This window comes from Bradysia coprophila, chromosome II, assembly GCF_014529535.1.
Source record: "Bradysia coprophila strain Holo2 chromosome II, BU_Bcop_v1, whole genome shotgun sequence".
NCBI classification, from domain to species: Eukaryota; Metazoa; Arthropoda; class Insecta; order Diptera; family Sciaridae; genus Bradysia; species Bradysia coprophila.
In genome coordinates, this window is record NC_050735.1 from 1,810,439 (window position 1) to 1,826,277 (window position 15,839).

At 36.3% G+C, this 15,839-nt stretch overlaps 1 protein-coding gene across 3 annotated transcripts in view; it reads right to left on the minus strand.

Annotated features, from left to right (window-relative positions):
• Nucleotides 1-4,377: 4,377 nt before the first annotated feature.
• The window catches only part of LOC119084247 (rho guanine nucleotide exchange factor 10), a 43,386-nt gene continuing 31,924 nt past the window's right edge, over nucleotides 4,378-15,839 (minus strand). For 2 of the 3 annotated variants that reach the window (XM_037194188.1, XM_037194339.1), the window contains 17 exons: nucleotides 8,824-8,901; nucleotides 8,577-8,759; nucleotides 8,320-8,510; nucleotides 8,084-8,255; nucleotides 7,849-8,027; nucleotides 7,701-7,789; nucleotides 7,540-7,639; nucleotides 7,357-7,479; nucleotides 7,208-7,299; nucleotides 6,883-7,138; nucleotides 6,481-6,816; nucleotides 6,348-6,415; nucleotides 6,149-6,288; nucleotides 5,961-6,082; nucleotides 5,672-5,886; nucleotides 5,521-5,611; nucleotides 4,378-5,456 (listed from right to left, as the gene is read on the minus strand). In XM_037194188.1, the coding sequence (XP_037050083.1) occupies nucleotides 5,294-5,456; nucleotides 5,521-5,611; nucleotides 5,672-5,886; nucleotides 5,961-6,082; nucleotides 6,149-6,288; nucleotides 6,348-6,415; nucleotides 6,481-6,816; nucleotides 6,883-7,138; nucleotides 7,208-7,299; nucleotides 7,357-7,479; nucleotides 7,540-7,639; nucleotides 7,701-7,789; nucleotides 7,849-8,027; nucleotides 8,084-8,255; nucleotides 8,320-8,510; nucleotides 8,577-8,759; nucleotides 8,824-8,901 (2,598 nt within the window). In that variant the 3' untranslated portion in view covers nucleotides 4,378-5,293. The remainder of the gene's footprint in view (nucleotides 5,457-5,520; nucleotides 5,612-5,671; nucleotides 5,887-5,960; nucleotides 6,083-6,148; nucleotides 6,289-6,347; nucleotides 6,416-6,480; nucleotides 6,817-6,882; nucleotides 7,139-7,207; nucleotides 7,300-7,356; nucleotides 7,480-7,539; nucleotides 7,640-7,700; nucleotides 7,790-7,848; nucleotides 8,028-8,083; nucleotides 8,256-8,319; nucleotides 8,511-8,576; nucleotides 8,760-8,823; nucleotides 8,902-15,839) is intronic. The other variant, XM_037194259.1, reaches the window with a different exon arrangement.

The window sequence follows — 15,839 nt, forward strand, 5'->3', positions numbered from 1 at the left end:
ACGAAAGTTGTAAAAATTTATATATGAAAACGGCAAGCAGCGATTTGATGGTGTGTATTCGTGTAGCGCATATATATATTTAGAATAGAGAATTTATATCGTGTAGCATCGTCGCTCGGCATGTACGGAATGTATAAATGTGGTATATTGTTCTATCAACGTGTGGTGGGTATTTCGTGTAGTGTAGTGAGTGTAGTACACATGTTAGATCTTTCCTCACTCAATGCCGTTTACTGTGGAATCATAGTGATGTATAGGTAAGGTAATACATATAAGGTGCGTACTACCATAGGTCATCACATTCAGCGTCCGAAGGAATAATTAAAACTTTATCAGAATTTTGATTTGGCATAGTTCTGCAATATTTGTTGTTACTGTTGTTCTAGTGAACGGTGATGGTGTGATCAAGCGATCGATGAATCATAGTCTCGTACATTCAATATTATGCGTCACATTCTCGCTATTATAGGAGTTTCCTTCACTCACAGACGCTTTTGATGCATTTCATCACCGTTCATTTATATGTACACTCTCAGTTCCGGAGCGGCCCGACGACACGAACTTGATCGTTCGTTGAGACTTTTTTGAAATGAGGTTTTAATACCGTGGACGTCCTGTTCACTTAATACCACGTCAACTGAATTTAATGCTCCTCTTACTCACTCTTGAAGTCTGGTTTGCAAAAAGAAGTGCCGCTTTTCCTAGATTTAATTGATGGTTGTGAGAGGAAAACTCTTGCGACCCTTTTGGTCTTAGCGAAATTATTACAGAGTTAATGCAGATTATCGCCTAGTTAATAGTCCTTTCAAATATGTTATCTTGATCGTCACACACTTTTATTAAATCATCATCCTAATGTGTGTGACGTGACGACCATCGTCGACAATATTCATGAATCACTCCTTAGTTATGAGTTCATTAGATAATTGATGGATAACAATTTTTCTGCGATTTAGTCAGTCGAACTGATCATTTTTTGGGTGACTGTTCGTTCAGTACATCTACAGCGTGGCAGTGTAGATCAAAGTTATATGAAAATTCAAACTGATGATGCAGTTCTGGTTCGGATAAGTGTGGGCCTGCTTCGAAAGATCCCTTGGGGGATATATGCAACTCAGTTGTAAAGGACCCGGAATTTAAAGATTTTTTAAACAAATTCCCAAAGATGCTTCGAGAATCGCCCGAATTCCCAGTATGGCCAGTGCGGCACTGTTCGTAATATTCATGAATATTTCATTCAACAAACGAAAGAAATTCTAATCTTTTTTTTATAATTCGCTTTACACATACCTTTTAACTCTCATTTCTTAAATGAACATCAGTCTAAAATATTGAGTGTGTAAGGGAATGCATGTCCCCCAACTACTGTTATCTGTGAATGCAATTTCATGTAAATAAAGAGGTGAGTTTGCGCTACGATTTTATATAAAAAAAAAATTGTTTACATATCTACCGGCTCTCCAATTATATTATTGTCAATTTCTCGTTGCACACCTCCTTCTTTTGGCAAGGAAAAATATCTATACTGACCTTAAGACAGAAACGCAGCAAATGAGTTGTGACGCTAGTTCCATGCAAGGTATTGGAAGGAAAAAGAGTACTTCCACAATTCGGACCTTTCGTTTGTAAGTCGTTGATGTTACTTTTAATAAAACAAAGGTATGAACTCGTTTCTAATAAAGACACGATCAAATTTCTGATTCAAAGTTACGATTTAATTATTAGAAAAATTTTTGTATCAAAATTAAGGGCAAGGAGATAGTCCCACTGACGGCGAATAGCCAAAGCTAATAAAAAAGAAAATAAATCGCACTCAGTGCGAATAGTTCTTACCTTTATACCAAAAGTGCGCGTGGGAAACAGCTGAGAGCTTAGATTATTTGTTGACAAATATTAGACCCGTTGACCCGTACGAAGTACAAGGTCCTAGAAATTGGCGTTCGACTCTGTAACATTGAGAATTGAAATATGTTTTGTTGATATGCCTAGAGATGATCAATCTAAAAAAACCGTCTGCCGTACTTGCGATAAACTCCAATTAAATGGAACCGCTTTCAATACTTTTTTCATGAAAGATAATAAAAAGTAGGAGCGAAGATGGAATGTTAGATCCAGCTCATTTTGAGCTACGTGGGGCAGATAAACATAGAAAGTCCTTTGTTCAGAAAGTTGTCAAAGCCGTTGAAAATCCTAAAAAAAAATCTAATTTTAAGAAAATCCTTGAAAAAATCATATGAAAAAACGTAGTGTGAAAATGCTTGAAAATTTCTTTGAAATTGACGAGTAATATCCTGGAAAATCAAAGAAAATTCAAGGAAAATCATTTAAGGATTTTCTTTTAAATCTTTTTGCACTGTAAACACCTATCTACCTCCCTCTCGGAGGCAATGCGAGTAAATCTACGGAAAAATAAATTTTGTAAATGATAGACATAGACTAGATACGAATCCAGGAATCGCCGGATTGTTGGAGAAGTTGAAACTTAGAGGAGGGAGCTGTCTACGGATGTTAAAGTCGGACCTTGTACTTTGTAGAGGTCGATCAATATTGGTGTCGATTTTAATAAAGAAATTTAATTGAGATTTTTAATTAAAGGAAACGATTGAGAGATTAGATGACGAAGAGAGACAATGAAGATAAGAGGAGATGAACAAAAGTGAAGAAAGGAACGGCTTTTGAAACATACTTTGCTTTTATTTGACTTACCTTGTGTCTTTCAGTTGATACTGTCTCGTTTTTAGCCCCGTACGAAGTACGAAGGGGCTTATAGGATTACGATGCCGTGTGTAATTGATGGAATTCGAAGCAGACGGTAAGGGCAAAGTGTTTGCCTATGTTCATAGATGACGAATCCGCAATAAAAATTTGGTCCGTCTGTCCGTCTGTCCGTCTGTCCGTCACGTCGATATCTTGAGTAAATCAAATCCGATTTCAAAATTTTTTTTTTCCCTGAAAGATAGTCAAAATAGTGAGGCTAAGTTCGAAGATGGGCATATTCGGGTCGGCCCTTCGTGAGTTAGGGCCACCTAAGTGATTTAAGGTCTTTTGGTGATATTTATGGCAAAATAAACGATGGAAATGTAAATGACACGGCAAATGATATGTATTGTCAATACCAATCCAGGAAAAAAAAGTTTTTTAAAATCGGGTGAGTGGACCGTGAGTTAGGGCCTTAGAAGTGAAAAGCTACTAGGGCCCTATGTGTATTTTACATAGAACTCAAGTAAATTTAATCCGTTTTTCGTAATTTTTGTTTCATTTGGAAGGTAATCGAACGCCGAATAGAAAGTTGTTGAAAAAAATTAAATTTGGGTCCTTGGACTAAGGCCACTACTAGGGCCCTAAGTGTATTTTGCATTGAACTCGAGTAAATTTCATTCGTTTTTCGTAATTTTTGTGTCATTTGGAAGGTAATCAAAGGCCGAATAGAATGTTGTTGAAAAAAAATTAAATTTGGGTCCTCGGACTAAGGCCGCTACTAGGGCCCTATGCGTATTTTACATACAACTCGAGTAAATTTCATCCGTTTTTCGTAATTTTTGTTTCATTTGAAAGATAATCGAACACCGAATAGAATGTTGTTGAAAAAAAAAATTGGGTCCTCGGACTGAGGCCGCTACTAGGGCCCTATGCGTATTTTACATACAACTCGAGTAAATTTCATCCGTTTTTCGTAATTTTTGTTTCATTTGAAAGATAATCGAACACCGAATAGAATGTTGTTGAAAAAAAAATTAAATTTGGGTCCTTGGACTAAGGCCGTTACTAGGGCCCTATGTGTATTTTACATATAACTCGAGCAAATTTCATCCGTTTTTCGTAATTTGTGTTTCATTTGGAAGGTAATCAAAGGCCGAATAGAATGTAGTTGAAAAAAAAATTAAATTTGGATCCTCGGACTGAGGCCGATACTAGGCCCTATGTGTATTTATACTAAATAAATTTAAATTTTAGGCCTATTTGAAATTTTTGTTTTATTTGAAAGGAACGTCGTACGGGGCTTCGTAATTGCGCTATGCGCAATTTCTAAGATGTACACATTTCATAATAATTTGACTTCAACTACGTTTACGGGTGCAATAGGTCCACGGTCAAAGTAGGGTGACAGACGCACTAGGGTCACGTACGCAATAGATATACGGGTTTGTACGGGGCTCAGTCGCAGCAGACGCTCCGACTGTTCTGATGGCTCGTTTTTAGACGAGATAGATTCGTGATATTAATTCTTGAAATTTTTTTAAATTCTTGAAATTCTAAAATCGAAGAAGAATTTAAGTTCTTGAAATTCCCAAAATTGTTAAAAATTCTCAGAAAAATAATTCCTGAAAATTGGCGATGATTTAGAAGGAATAAGACTTCAAAATGAAAACATTTTAACTCCCAGCACATTAACATACATCTCTATCATATATTTCTCTGTGAATAAAAAATAGATTGGAAAACAACACATTTCTTCCTGACACTACGTATATCATAAGTTTTAGGTCTATTAAATAAATAATTTATAGCAAATTAGAAGGATCAATAGATTATAGTTTGTAAAAACTTAAATTTTAGTTAAGTAAACTTACACGATGGTATTTTCTTATTGTTTCAATAAAATACATCATAGGAACGACGTGTATATAGTGTTTGGTGATAAGTTTTGTTTTTTGATTAATTCTTTATTTTGTTTGAAGTCTTGACACAGATTTAAGATCTGTTCCCTTTTCCATATTTGTCGAGGAACAGATTTGATGTCGCCAAATTCATCCGTTTAACCTTTTAGAAACGACTGAACCCGTTACTTCTCAAAATTTCTCCGAGGTGTTTAAGACAAAATCTTTTACTTCAATCTGCTATGTCATTGTCAATGTTCACGACGCAGCCGTTTCTAAAAAGGTTCAGAAATGAAACACAAAAATTGGAAATTTCGTTTCTCATTCACGAACATCGTAATATATCTTCCACTGTCTGCTTGGTGAGTATTTTAACGCTACGAGTATAACTGGTATTGGATCTGACACTGATTTTCATATTTTTTGTTTGTTTGACAACATTGAGACCACACACAAAAAAACATATTTAAAGTGATCCGGCTTCAGATTAGCGTACACCGGGAATTTCAACTGTTCAACATTTTCAATTTTTGGTTCGGCCCATCCATTACAGTTAAACCATTCACCACATGTAACAACAGGATTAGACATGCATGAAGAAACATCAATATTTAAAAGAAGTAGAACGCTGAGAATTCTAAGATATTGTATATATATCCCGCGCTGCTCAGGTACACCAATTGGGCCATAATGATTTACACATTCCACAATAGCAAATGATTTGTGCTGTCTTCACGACCGGAAACTTCGTTCGACGGATGTGCACCAGAATTACGAAAATCTTCGTATCCATCGCCGCCCGATATGATTAAAAGGTTCGTTGAATCCGGTTTGGTTTTGACGGGTAGTGATTGTCTGCTATTGAAAACAATTTGTCAATTGGTTGTTGGGATATGTTTCCGTTCCGAGATATTTATCTTACCTGTTCGTACTGGATTTCACTTCTTCGTTCATTTTGTCGTATTCCACACATGTTAGGAAACGCACATGACCAGTGTGTCCATATGGAATGCCTACGGAAAGTTTGAAAATTAATTTTTATCCTTTTCAATTCCATCGAATATACCACTGACCTGTGACGATCGGCGCCTCAATTCCCATTGCCGTTGGAATAGCTGAAATTGTCAATAGTACTCCCGCACTCGTTCCCACCCAGACCATTTCTTTGCATGCTAACAGCGATGTAACTCGTAAACAGGCCGCCTTGTGTTGTCTTATGATGTCGTCGCAATTCGAAAGCATTTTATTCACTTGGGGGGCAAGATTCACTTCATGCAAAAGTTCAAAGCTGTAACCGAAAGAAATGTTATGTCGTAAGTCACCAAAAAATGCTTTTAACAAAACGATTTGCTCGCAACAAACCTATTGGAATGAAAACATTTTATGTTGGCCGAATTGAGCACCGACACCCACACATGATTTGTCGATGCCACCATGTTTGTGATCGGTTTACCATCGGTTGATATTTTTATACTACTTTCTACCTGCGGGAGTTCAATGATTTAGATGCTATAAGTTTCAGTCGCCTCAGTGTCGTCTGGCACTCATACCTGTAATGTGGATGTGTTTAAAACCTTAATATTTCCCTGTATTGAGCACCATAATTTGCCATGGACATTAATTAATTTTGTCGCTGGATTGGTGACCGTTCCCACAGTTATTGTAGTCGGTGAGATAGTATTCCATCCAGCTAGAATTTAAATAAAATATTAGTGGCCCTGTGAAGCGTCGGAAATGTGTTGAACTCACTTCCTTCCCTATTATACACAACAATATCACCATTTGCTAACGATACAAAAACCCTGTTGTCCAAATATCTGAAACGAGAGCAAATCTGGTTATTTCACACCCAAACGTCTCACCCACATCGGAAAGCACTTACAGCACCGAAAACACAGCACTGACATGCTGAATTTTTATCTTATTTTTCTTAATTCGAATGTTATCACTGCAATTGTACACGTGTATACAACCATCTTCCGTTCCCAACCACATTGTTGACTGTTGTTCATCCGATTGCTGAATCTGATCCGATCGATTAATCATTGTCGGTATGCATTTCTCGTGCACATCCGTTTCGGAATCACTTGAACTGCTCGAGTCCAGTATGTTCTCCGAACATTTATCGGATTTTTTCAGATTAGCATTAGAGCCTGACGATAGTTGCCGAGTGGTTGTGTCTTCAATCGAAATGCTCACGAAACTGCTGGATGTTGACCTGGATATTTAAACAAACAATTATCGTCACAGTTACGGCTTAAGCATTGAGCTTCTAGAGATTTACGATTCAATGTTGGCTGGAATGGACGCCACGCATAGTATTCTAGCATTGCAAACACCATTACAGGACACCACCGTTGGTTCCGGAAATAAGCTGAGCACACACACTTGACCCACATAGCCGTCGCTGTTGCAAACCCATACATCTTTTTGGTTGCCCAACGTTGGAGCGGCGCAAGTGAATTGGAGACCAGCTCTGGTCTTGCGAATGGGTATACAGGATATGAATTCAGGTACAGGGTATTTTTCCAATGACGTAACTGTAAAATTCATTTTTTTTTAATGTTACGACCGTCACCATTTGTCCACGCTCAAAATAATTGGCCAACCTAATTTCTGTTTAGCTTCGTTGAACACTTGCTCCCATTGGGTGCGCTTATCTGGCTTTGAAAATATGATGATCATGTTCTGGATGCCGTTCCTGTGAAAATAGAAAAATAAAAAAAAATACTCGAAAATTTTCGTCAAAAGATCTTACGTCGTCTTTAGAGCCAGCTCCAAAAGATTCAGTTGAGTATCATTGGTTTGTCTATCGGATAATTGGCGTTGAATTTCCTTCTGTAAGTCTCTGACGATTTCTTCGAGCTGATGATTTGGGCATCTGGAAAATTTCATTGGATTGGAAACAATCGTTGCAGCTGAGCCGCACAAATATTCCTACCTGAGACTAGATGCAATGTCCATAATCTGCCCCAATTTGGTGAAATCTTTGGACAGGTTATCGATTTCCTTGCGAGCTTTTTCAACATTTTCATCTTTAGCTGTCGGAAGTGCATGGGAATGGCTAAATTATTCGGATACTCAATGACAAAGTTCTATTACCTTTCACCACTTCCAAATCGTCAATTGAAATTTTCGTCAAAAATTTATATTTATTCGTATCTAATGTAGATGCCAACATCACCGGGCATCTGGAAAACGGACAAAATGAAAATTTTGTGGCTAAAATTTGACTCGATTCATTTCATACGAATTAGGCTTCCTCATCGTTCCCGTTCGTCTCTTAATACTGGTTATGACAAGCAAATCACTGAACAAGAAAAATCCCCTTTCCTTGCGACCAACCTGTCCGGAAGGTATCGACACCAAATCGAAACATATAAACTGTCTGTCGCTCACGACCAGCTCGGAAACACCCTCGATGATACCCTGAAATTGATTTTATCACATCCTCCGAACTGTCTGTGTATCATCAATCCACTCACTTCAAGATCGCGCAGCAATGTTTCACGTTGATTGTTTTCCAACGCTTCGCGTTCTTTGCAATTTAAATGCAACAAAATGCTGTGAACCAAATGAATGGCATCCTGCAACGGTTTTTGATCGGGATGGTCAACGTTTGTGTGTTTGACCAAACGCAGCAGCAATAGTTCATAGCTGAAACGAAACTGAAATTAAACAACTTTGGACCGGGGCGGCTAGAGTCGAAGACAGTTTTTACTTGGGAAATTTCTGAACGGGTTTGATCAACAGATTGTCCAGTGACAACTTTCCCTTGTGCTCACGTGCCATTGCCTCCAAAAATCTAGAGAATGCCGGTCGTGTCGAACTCGTTAAGCGGATAGCATCCTTTGCTCGATTCCAGTTGTTCACGAATGCGGTGTAAGCATCCAACACTGTTGACTTCGAGAACTAATGTGGAATAGAAGCAAAACTTCAACAATCTCTGTGACAATGTACAAATCTAAACTGACGTACCGTTTCTATGAAAGCGTCACCAACCATTTGAAGCGGATTCCACGAATCTAATCGACGTTTTAGCTCATCTAAAAAATGCTTGTGAACATTTAGGATAGTTGGAACCATTAGGAATATTTCCTCAACGGTTTGTACGTCAACAATTCCAGCATTCTCCGGTGATTTCAGCGGCTTAAGGTATTTCTGGAGGAAGAACAAATTTATTGAATTGTTAGGAAAGAACACACTTACATCAATATCAACTTACCAGAACTACAGTCTCCAATGAATCAACGTATGACTTTTCCGTGTTGAAGAGCTCAACCACAACATGCGTCCTGGTATCCTAAAATGTGAAAGAAATTAATTATCCAGTAAACGTTGCGCAAATGATTAATGTTTCTGAAAGTCTGAAAGTACTATTGCCATCAAACTCACATCTTGATACTCAGTAGTCCATTTACAGACTTCTGATTCCTTTACAGTTTCTTCTTCCGAATCTGAACCAGCATCCGATGATGGCATATTTTGCTCATCAAGTGCAACTAATGCAACTTGATCACTTATGTTGTTAATATAATTCGGATCAATCATTGAGATCATTCGATACGCTATACGACGGTTAAAATTTTGTTGTTTGCAAATTAACATATTTCGAGGAGTATGCTCAGCTCATTTAAAGGCTGATGAATGAAGATGAAATTTGATTGACATATATGTACGAGGGTAGGATAAATGTGTGCAGGGAATGCATTTAAGTAATATTACTTGGTTCAAAAATTTTCGAGTGGGAAGTTTACCGTTTGTCTTTGGCTCGGGCTATAATCCTCCAACTCGGCAAAACAAAAAATTGAAAACAGGCACGTAATGTACCATTAATGCTGAGGGCCTAAATTACGAGAAATTTATGACCAGGGCATTTGAATCAGAAACAAAAACAACAGAGATTACAACACGTAACAGGTACTTTTAAGTTCCGAGTAGGAAAACCATTTAAAAGAGTTTCACGCTGAAGAAAAGATTTGCAGATCTGATTATTTATGAATAGATAAAACCTCAATGAACTCATGATTTTATTATGCAAGGAGAAAAACACGGCGCTGAATACACATTTGTTTTATACCTATTCGAAGAATAGATACAATCATAGAGAAGGTAACATTTTGCAAACATTTGATCAACACGAAAGGATAAATTCATGGCAATTCACTGAAAACGTTTAAAGTTAAAGGTTTTTTTTTAAAGAAATCCATTCAGCACACAGTTACATTCAAATCGGGTTGGTTTCTGTTTCCATATCGTTCCGTACAATTTTCATTTAATTTGTTGAATAAATTACTTTGATTCGTTACTAAAAAAGGCCAATTACGAATGTATGAAACGCTATGCTAATAGCTTTATGCTATGTTAGGGGTGTGCTATGGATAAGGGACCGAGACTGGCGTAGTCCACAAAAAATTATTTTCATCCCTAGATGTCAAATATCGATTTTAAAATTTTTTAAAAATTGATTTACAACTTGCGTAAAATCAAAGAAGCTAAATTTTCGAGTATTCGGTTGCGCATATATTTTGACCTCCACCAAAAACTTACTTTGAGATTTGTGTTAGCTTTATTAGTCTTATTCGACTAATTGGGGTCCAATTTAACTAGAAAAAATAAAAACCGAAAGGAGTTTGTCGAAAAAGTATGTTTCGTGAGTCGTCAAAGTTCGCCGACTATGAAAAATTGCGTGGATTTTAGACTAGAATTCGATTTTCTCATTTGGGCTATTTTGCCTCTATTTTACGCCAAACAAACACTCACGACACAAACATTTCTCAGATACGTTGACAAACTTTTCTGATCTGGAAAGTCTACAACATTCCCAAGAATTTAAGCCCACTCGAACAAAAATCGAATAATTTTCTAGATGAAGTTACGAATTTTCTAGTCTAAGATCCACTCAATTTTTAATAGTCGGCAAACTTTGACGACTCACGAAACATACTTTTTCGACAAACTTCTTTCGGTTTCTATTTTTTCCAGTTAAATTGGACCCCAATTAGTCGAATAAGACAAAAATCTCAAAGTAAGTTTTTGGTAGAGGTCAAAATATGTGCGCAACCAAATACTCGAAAATTTAGCTTCTTTGATTTTACGCAAGTTGTAATTCAATTTAAAAAAATTTTTAAAATCGATATTTGACATCTAGGGATTAAAACAATTTTTTTTGGACTACGCCAGTCTCGGTCCCTTACCCATCGCACACCCCTAATGCTATGTGCATTACCTACACCACTAAATATACTCAAATAGTTCAACCGAAACTTTACTGCTGTTTTGAATTTGAATGAGTGTGATGGAAGCAACTACTGATGGGGAGCTGTTAACCTGAGACCACCGTCACATTCGGAGGTCGAAACAGTGTCTTTGCTTTGAGTAAACTCAGTAAACCTTAACGTGAACTATTTGTGGGAAATGGAGTAGCAATAGCTGTGTTTGTTGTGTTCATGCTTTCATGTTTAAATATTTTACTATGGTATTTCAGCTGGAGGTATTTTCAGTAATTCCAATCATCCTGGATAAGGAAGATAACGATTTAATCATTGTAGTTATACTCTTATGCTACGCACATTCCATAAAACACTAAACACTAATGGGATATGCAGACAAAGAAAAAATTAGTTTCATTGGTTGTGACCTGCAACTTCAAAAAATGCCAATTAAAAGTTTGGCAGCAAAAGTTCAAGTTCAAATCACTAACGTCATTAGCACCGTTTTCGCTTCTAAAAAAAGATATTGATGAAACCACCGTTGGAACAATTAAAAATGCAACTTTCATTAACAAAATATCGTCAATCTGATTATTATTTGTTTGTTTTTTGTGGAAAAGTCTGTGTCGATATATAGTTCGCATTAAATTTCTGCATGAAAAAGCGAGACAAAAATATATTCAGCGAAATGTCCGTGATAATGTCATGGAAAATATGTGAATTCAGAAAATGTCGAGCATTACAATTTTTCCACAAATCTTGTCTCCAACCGCAATATTATGCAGAATTGCTATGGAAACTATATTTTTAATTGGAATGGAATAAAGATAGTAGTGAAGCTTTTCAATTGAATATTATGTAAAAAAAAAAATGAGGAACCTACACGTATGGAATTTTGAAAACCGACACTTTTCTGTTTCTGTGTTTTATTTGAGTTTTTGATTTCTCCATATAAAATTACATGTAAAGTATCAAAGTGGCCATACTGGGAATCGGGGGGATTTGAAGGACCTTTTACTTGAGCCGGGTGAATGCCTGAATGGGATTTTTAAGGTTTCCATACATTTACAATGATTTATTTTTGTTTAAATTTTACACATAAATCATTGCATTTGTTATTAAGAGTGATATCGCGAAATCTTCGAACAATTTGTATGGAGGACAAATTCAACGTATCTGAATTTTTAACGAGTATGGTACCCATCGAATCCTTGCTTCATTACGAGTTCAACGAATTAATTAATTTACATTTAAGGTGAAAAAAATGAAATTGGTCGACAAATCGGTCGAAATTTCTTTGGAGTAATAGGTGACATTTTAGAAGTTGTCCTATCTCTTAATGCCAATAGTCCCTCCAGAACAAGTTTTTATATTTTTAGGAAGTACCGAGCCTAAGCCTTCTAATGGAACCCTAAACCGTTAGGTTTGCTGATGCGCGCACCCGTTAGTAGTCCGAGAAATTTTTTTCCTAATACAGTCACTGAAGCCAGTACAGCCAACAGCCCGACGTATTTGGTAGCTTATGTGATCAGTCTAGTCTAGCACTACAATCCCCTAAAACTTGAACGAAGTCGACCCTTTATTTCCACAGATAATCAGGATGAAAAAATTTCCACCAATTTTTTAAACAGCTCCACCACGAAAACGACAATTCCGAGAGAGGCGAGATATACCCCGTTGAACTCGTAATGAAGCAAGGATTCGATGGGTACCATACTCGTCAAAAATCCGGATGGTATGGCTAGCCGATTGCTCGAAGATTTCGCAATATCACTCTTAAAAGTCCGCCTACGACATGACACACGACGACAATTTTTCTATTTGCACTTGGGTTGATTACTGATTTCATTGATTTAAGTTTGAAACGTCTCATTTGAAAAACTATTTATTGTCTTGCGGCCAGAAAATCATTACTAACTTGCTCAAAACCGGTTTTACGCATTTTCTGGACACAAAGCAACAAAGCATCGTACTGTCTTGCTGAAAAACTTTTTGTTGAGGCTTGTGGCCCTCCCACATCCCACAACAGAAAATGTCCCAGCAAGATAGTAATGTACTATTGCATTCGGGTTATTACCCGACATTCGACAGGAAATCTAGTTTGTATTACGAAAAAAAAACTAAGTCTCTTTTGTGGTGGAGATACCCGAGCCATAGTCTACAAACTCAATCAAACTTGTAAGAAAATCAGTATAAGATAGGATGACATCAGTGGGGTCGCCATTTTAATTGTATTGAATATTGACACTATTCGTACCCCGTCCAAATAGCATCTACCTTTTCGAATAACATCTAAATTATGGCCAGACGCAGTCGTTTGAGCTAATGGACCTTATTGAAAATAGTCGCCCGAAAAGTTCTGCGTTTTGGATTTTTTCCCGAATGGCTTTCTTGAGCCAGTCCGGCACTATAAAAATGTGTCGGTTTTTTTAAATTCCTTGCATGTAGATTCCTTACAAATCAATAAAACAATATTCATCGATATCAACATCAATTTGTCATCTTAGTAACAATCAATTGACTTATTTTCACAATAATAGAATATTATAGTCAGTCATATTCCACATTTGAATGACATTCAATGAATGGCATTACATTCATCATCATTATATGCATTTTGCTCTTCTCAAATCGCATTATTTTACATCAGAACAGAAATGATATTTCCACGAAAAGTCGATGGTTAAAATAAAATTTTCTTCCTGCAAATGTATATCGTTTCCCATTTCAATAGAAAATAACAACAAAGATAGAAGTCAGTTGATCGTGTGGTTGGTCCAAATCATTACAAAGAAAAACAAAATCGAATTTCTGTTTAAAATTTCAAGTTTTAAGTTATAAATGAACCTTGCACATTTCTGGTCCATACCGTCCATTTAGTCGATGAATGGAAACTAGATTCAACAAAGTTTTCTTTTCTGCGTCATGATTGAGGTGTACAATTTTGAACTTGATTCTACTGTTAATATAATGGCATGATGGTCAGGGAATCCCTTAAAATACTTATATAATAACACAGGAAATAAATTGATATCAGTCGACATCATTGATAGAGATAATTGGAATCTAACCACTGAACGAGGAATTTTGTTTTGTGTCGAGAAGCCTTAAAATGTCTTTACCGACAAACCACAATTTGTAATTTACCTTCAAGTTCAATTAATTTCTTCAATTCATTGATGCACTTCTATAGAAATGTTTATTGATTGAGAAGTACCATTCAATCAACTTTCGATTGCAACATCCCCTTCCTTCACCCATTATGTATCAATCTTTTCACATTAATATCCGTCAAAAACCTTGAGTAATTGAAACCCGTAAACTTGACATTGTGAGTGTCTTTTTAGCAACATTTTCATCATTGATACAATCTATATTCCGATATATTTTCAACTATGTCCAGAGTATTCTTGTGAAGTGAATAGTCGGTTTCGTTTTAAAAAGCTTTACACAAAGTTATCAATTTTATAGACGCAATGAAAATGACATTGAAGAGTGGTGTTGGAGAAAGTACAAGCAATCGAAATTTAAGATTTAAAAATTAATTTCTTTCTCGCCTTACACACAACCATCGGTAGAGCATCTATAATGCGAGCAGTTATTTTAAGTCATTTTTGCATTCAATTAATTTTCGATTAGTAGAACAGCTCTAAAGCACAAAACAGGTCAGGTTACCTAAATCTGATTCTGATTAGAACTAAATTTACTGAATTTGTGAAATCTGAAATTTCAGAGAATCTGGGATTTCTTCAGGTATACCTGAAAACTGACCGGAATTAACTGAACTTCTTTTGATTTTAGATTTCCGGTAAGTTCATTTGATCCATAGCCTATTTTAGGAATTAAATTCCCGAAAATTCTTGAAATTCTCGAAAATTCCCGAAAATTCTCGAAATTCCCGAAAATTCTCTAAAATTCTCGAAAATTCTTGAAAATTCCCGAAATTCTTAAAAATTGTTAAAACACTAGAAACTCGCTCCGTTTCGATTTATTGTTCTTCAAAGTGTGGTAGTCTACCTCTATGGTGTGGCTTTACATATTTCAAGGGACAAAGAGCTATTTTTAAGATTTTTCGATTTTCCGATATTGGTGTCTTAACCTGTTATTTCAGAACCTTGATAGAACTGACGTGTATGAGGTAAAAGTAAAAATTTTAGCTCACAGTTCGTAGTTTTTACCAATGAATGTACATACTAGTTATGGGAGATTCTTCAAAATCTGTCGATTTATACTGAACTGCGCTGTGGCATTATTTTCAAGTGATCAGCTTTCTTTTTCTACATGATTTACGTTATTGAAAGTAATAGGATAGCGCAAACAAATGAAGATCAGCTCAGCCCTCAAAGTAAGGTCTGTAGTTCTAAATGTTTCATTTTAGACTTCACCATTCATTTTTCCTATCAAAACAATTTCTTTTTGTAAATGTTCGGTTTTCATACCCTGACGTGCGAATTGAAATTTTCCCTTTTACCTCATGGACTCTTGCACTCATCAAACTAAAAAATTTGGTACGTATTTTTTACGAGATTAGCCAATGTAAAGTTAATTCGCAAACTCTTTATAGTTTTTATGATAGATTACAATTTCTCTTCAGACAATAATTGTCCATTCAGTGACCGAGCTCAGCGCCTATTTTTTCCAGCGCCATGGGCACGGTACCGAATTTCCCATAGGGTAATACGCCTCTGAGTGGTTTAAAGGTGTCTTCGAAGAAGCACCGGCAAAGAAAACTGTGGAACAAAGTCCGAAAATTCAATTTTAATTTTTATTTTGAATGTTGTATTGCTTCGGTATTGCTTCCGAACATTGAAATAATTTTTTATGCATGAAGATTGCAAGTTACTTGACAATGAAATTGAAATTTGGAAATAAAATTTTTGTTTTACGCGCCCTGACGAGATTTGAACCCCAGACCTCTTGCGTATGAAGCAAGCGTTCTACGTATCAAACCACAGGACTGAACGAAAATTTTATTTCCAAATTTCAATTTCATTGTCAAGTAACTTGCAATCTTCATGCATAATCAATT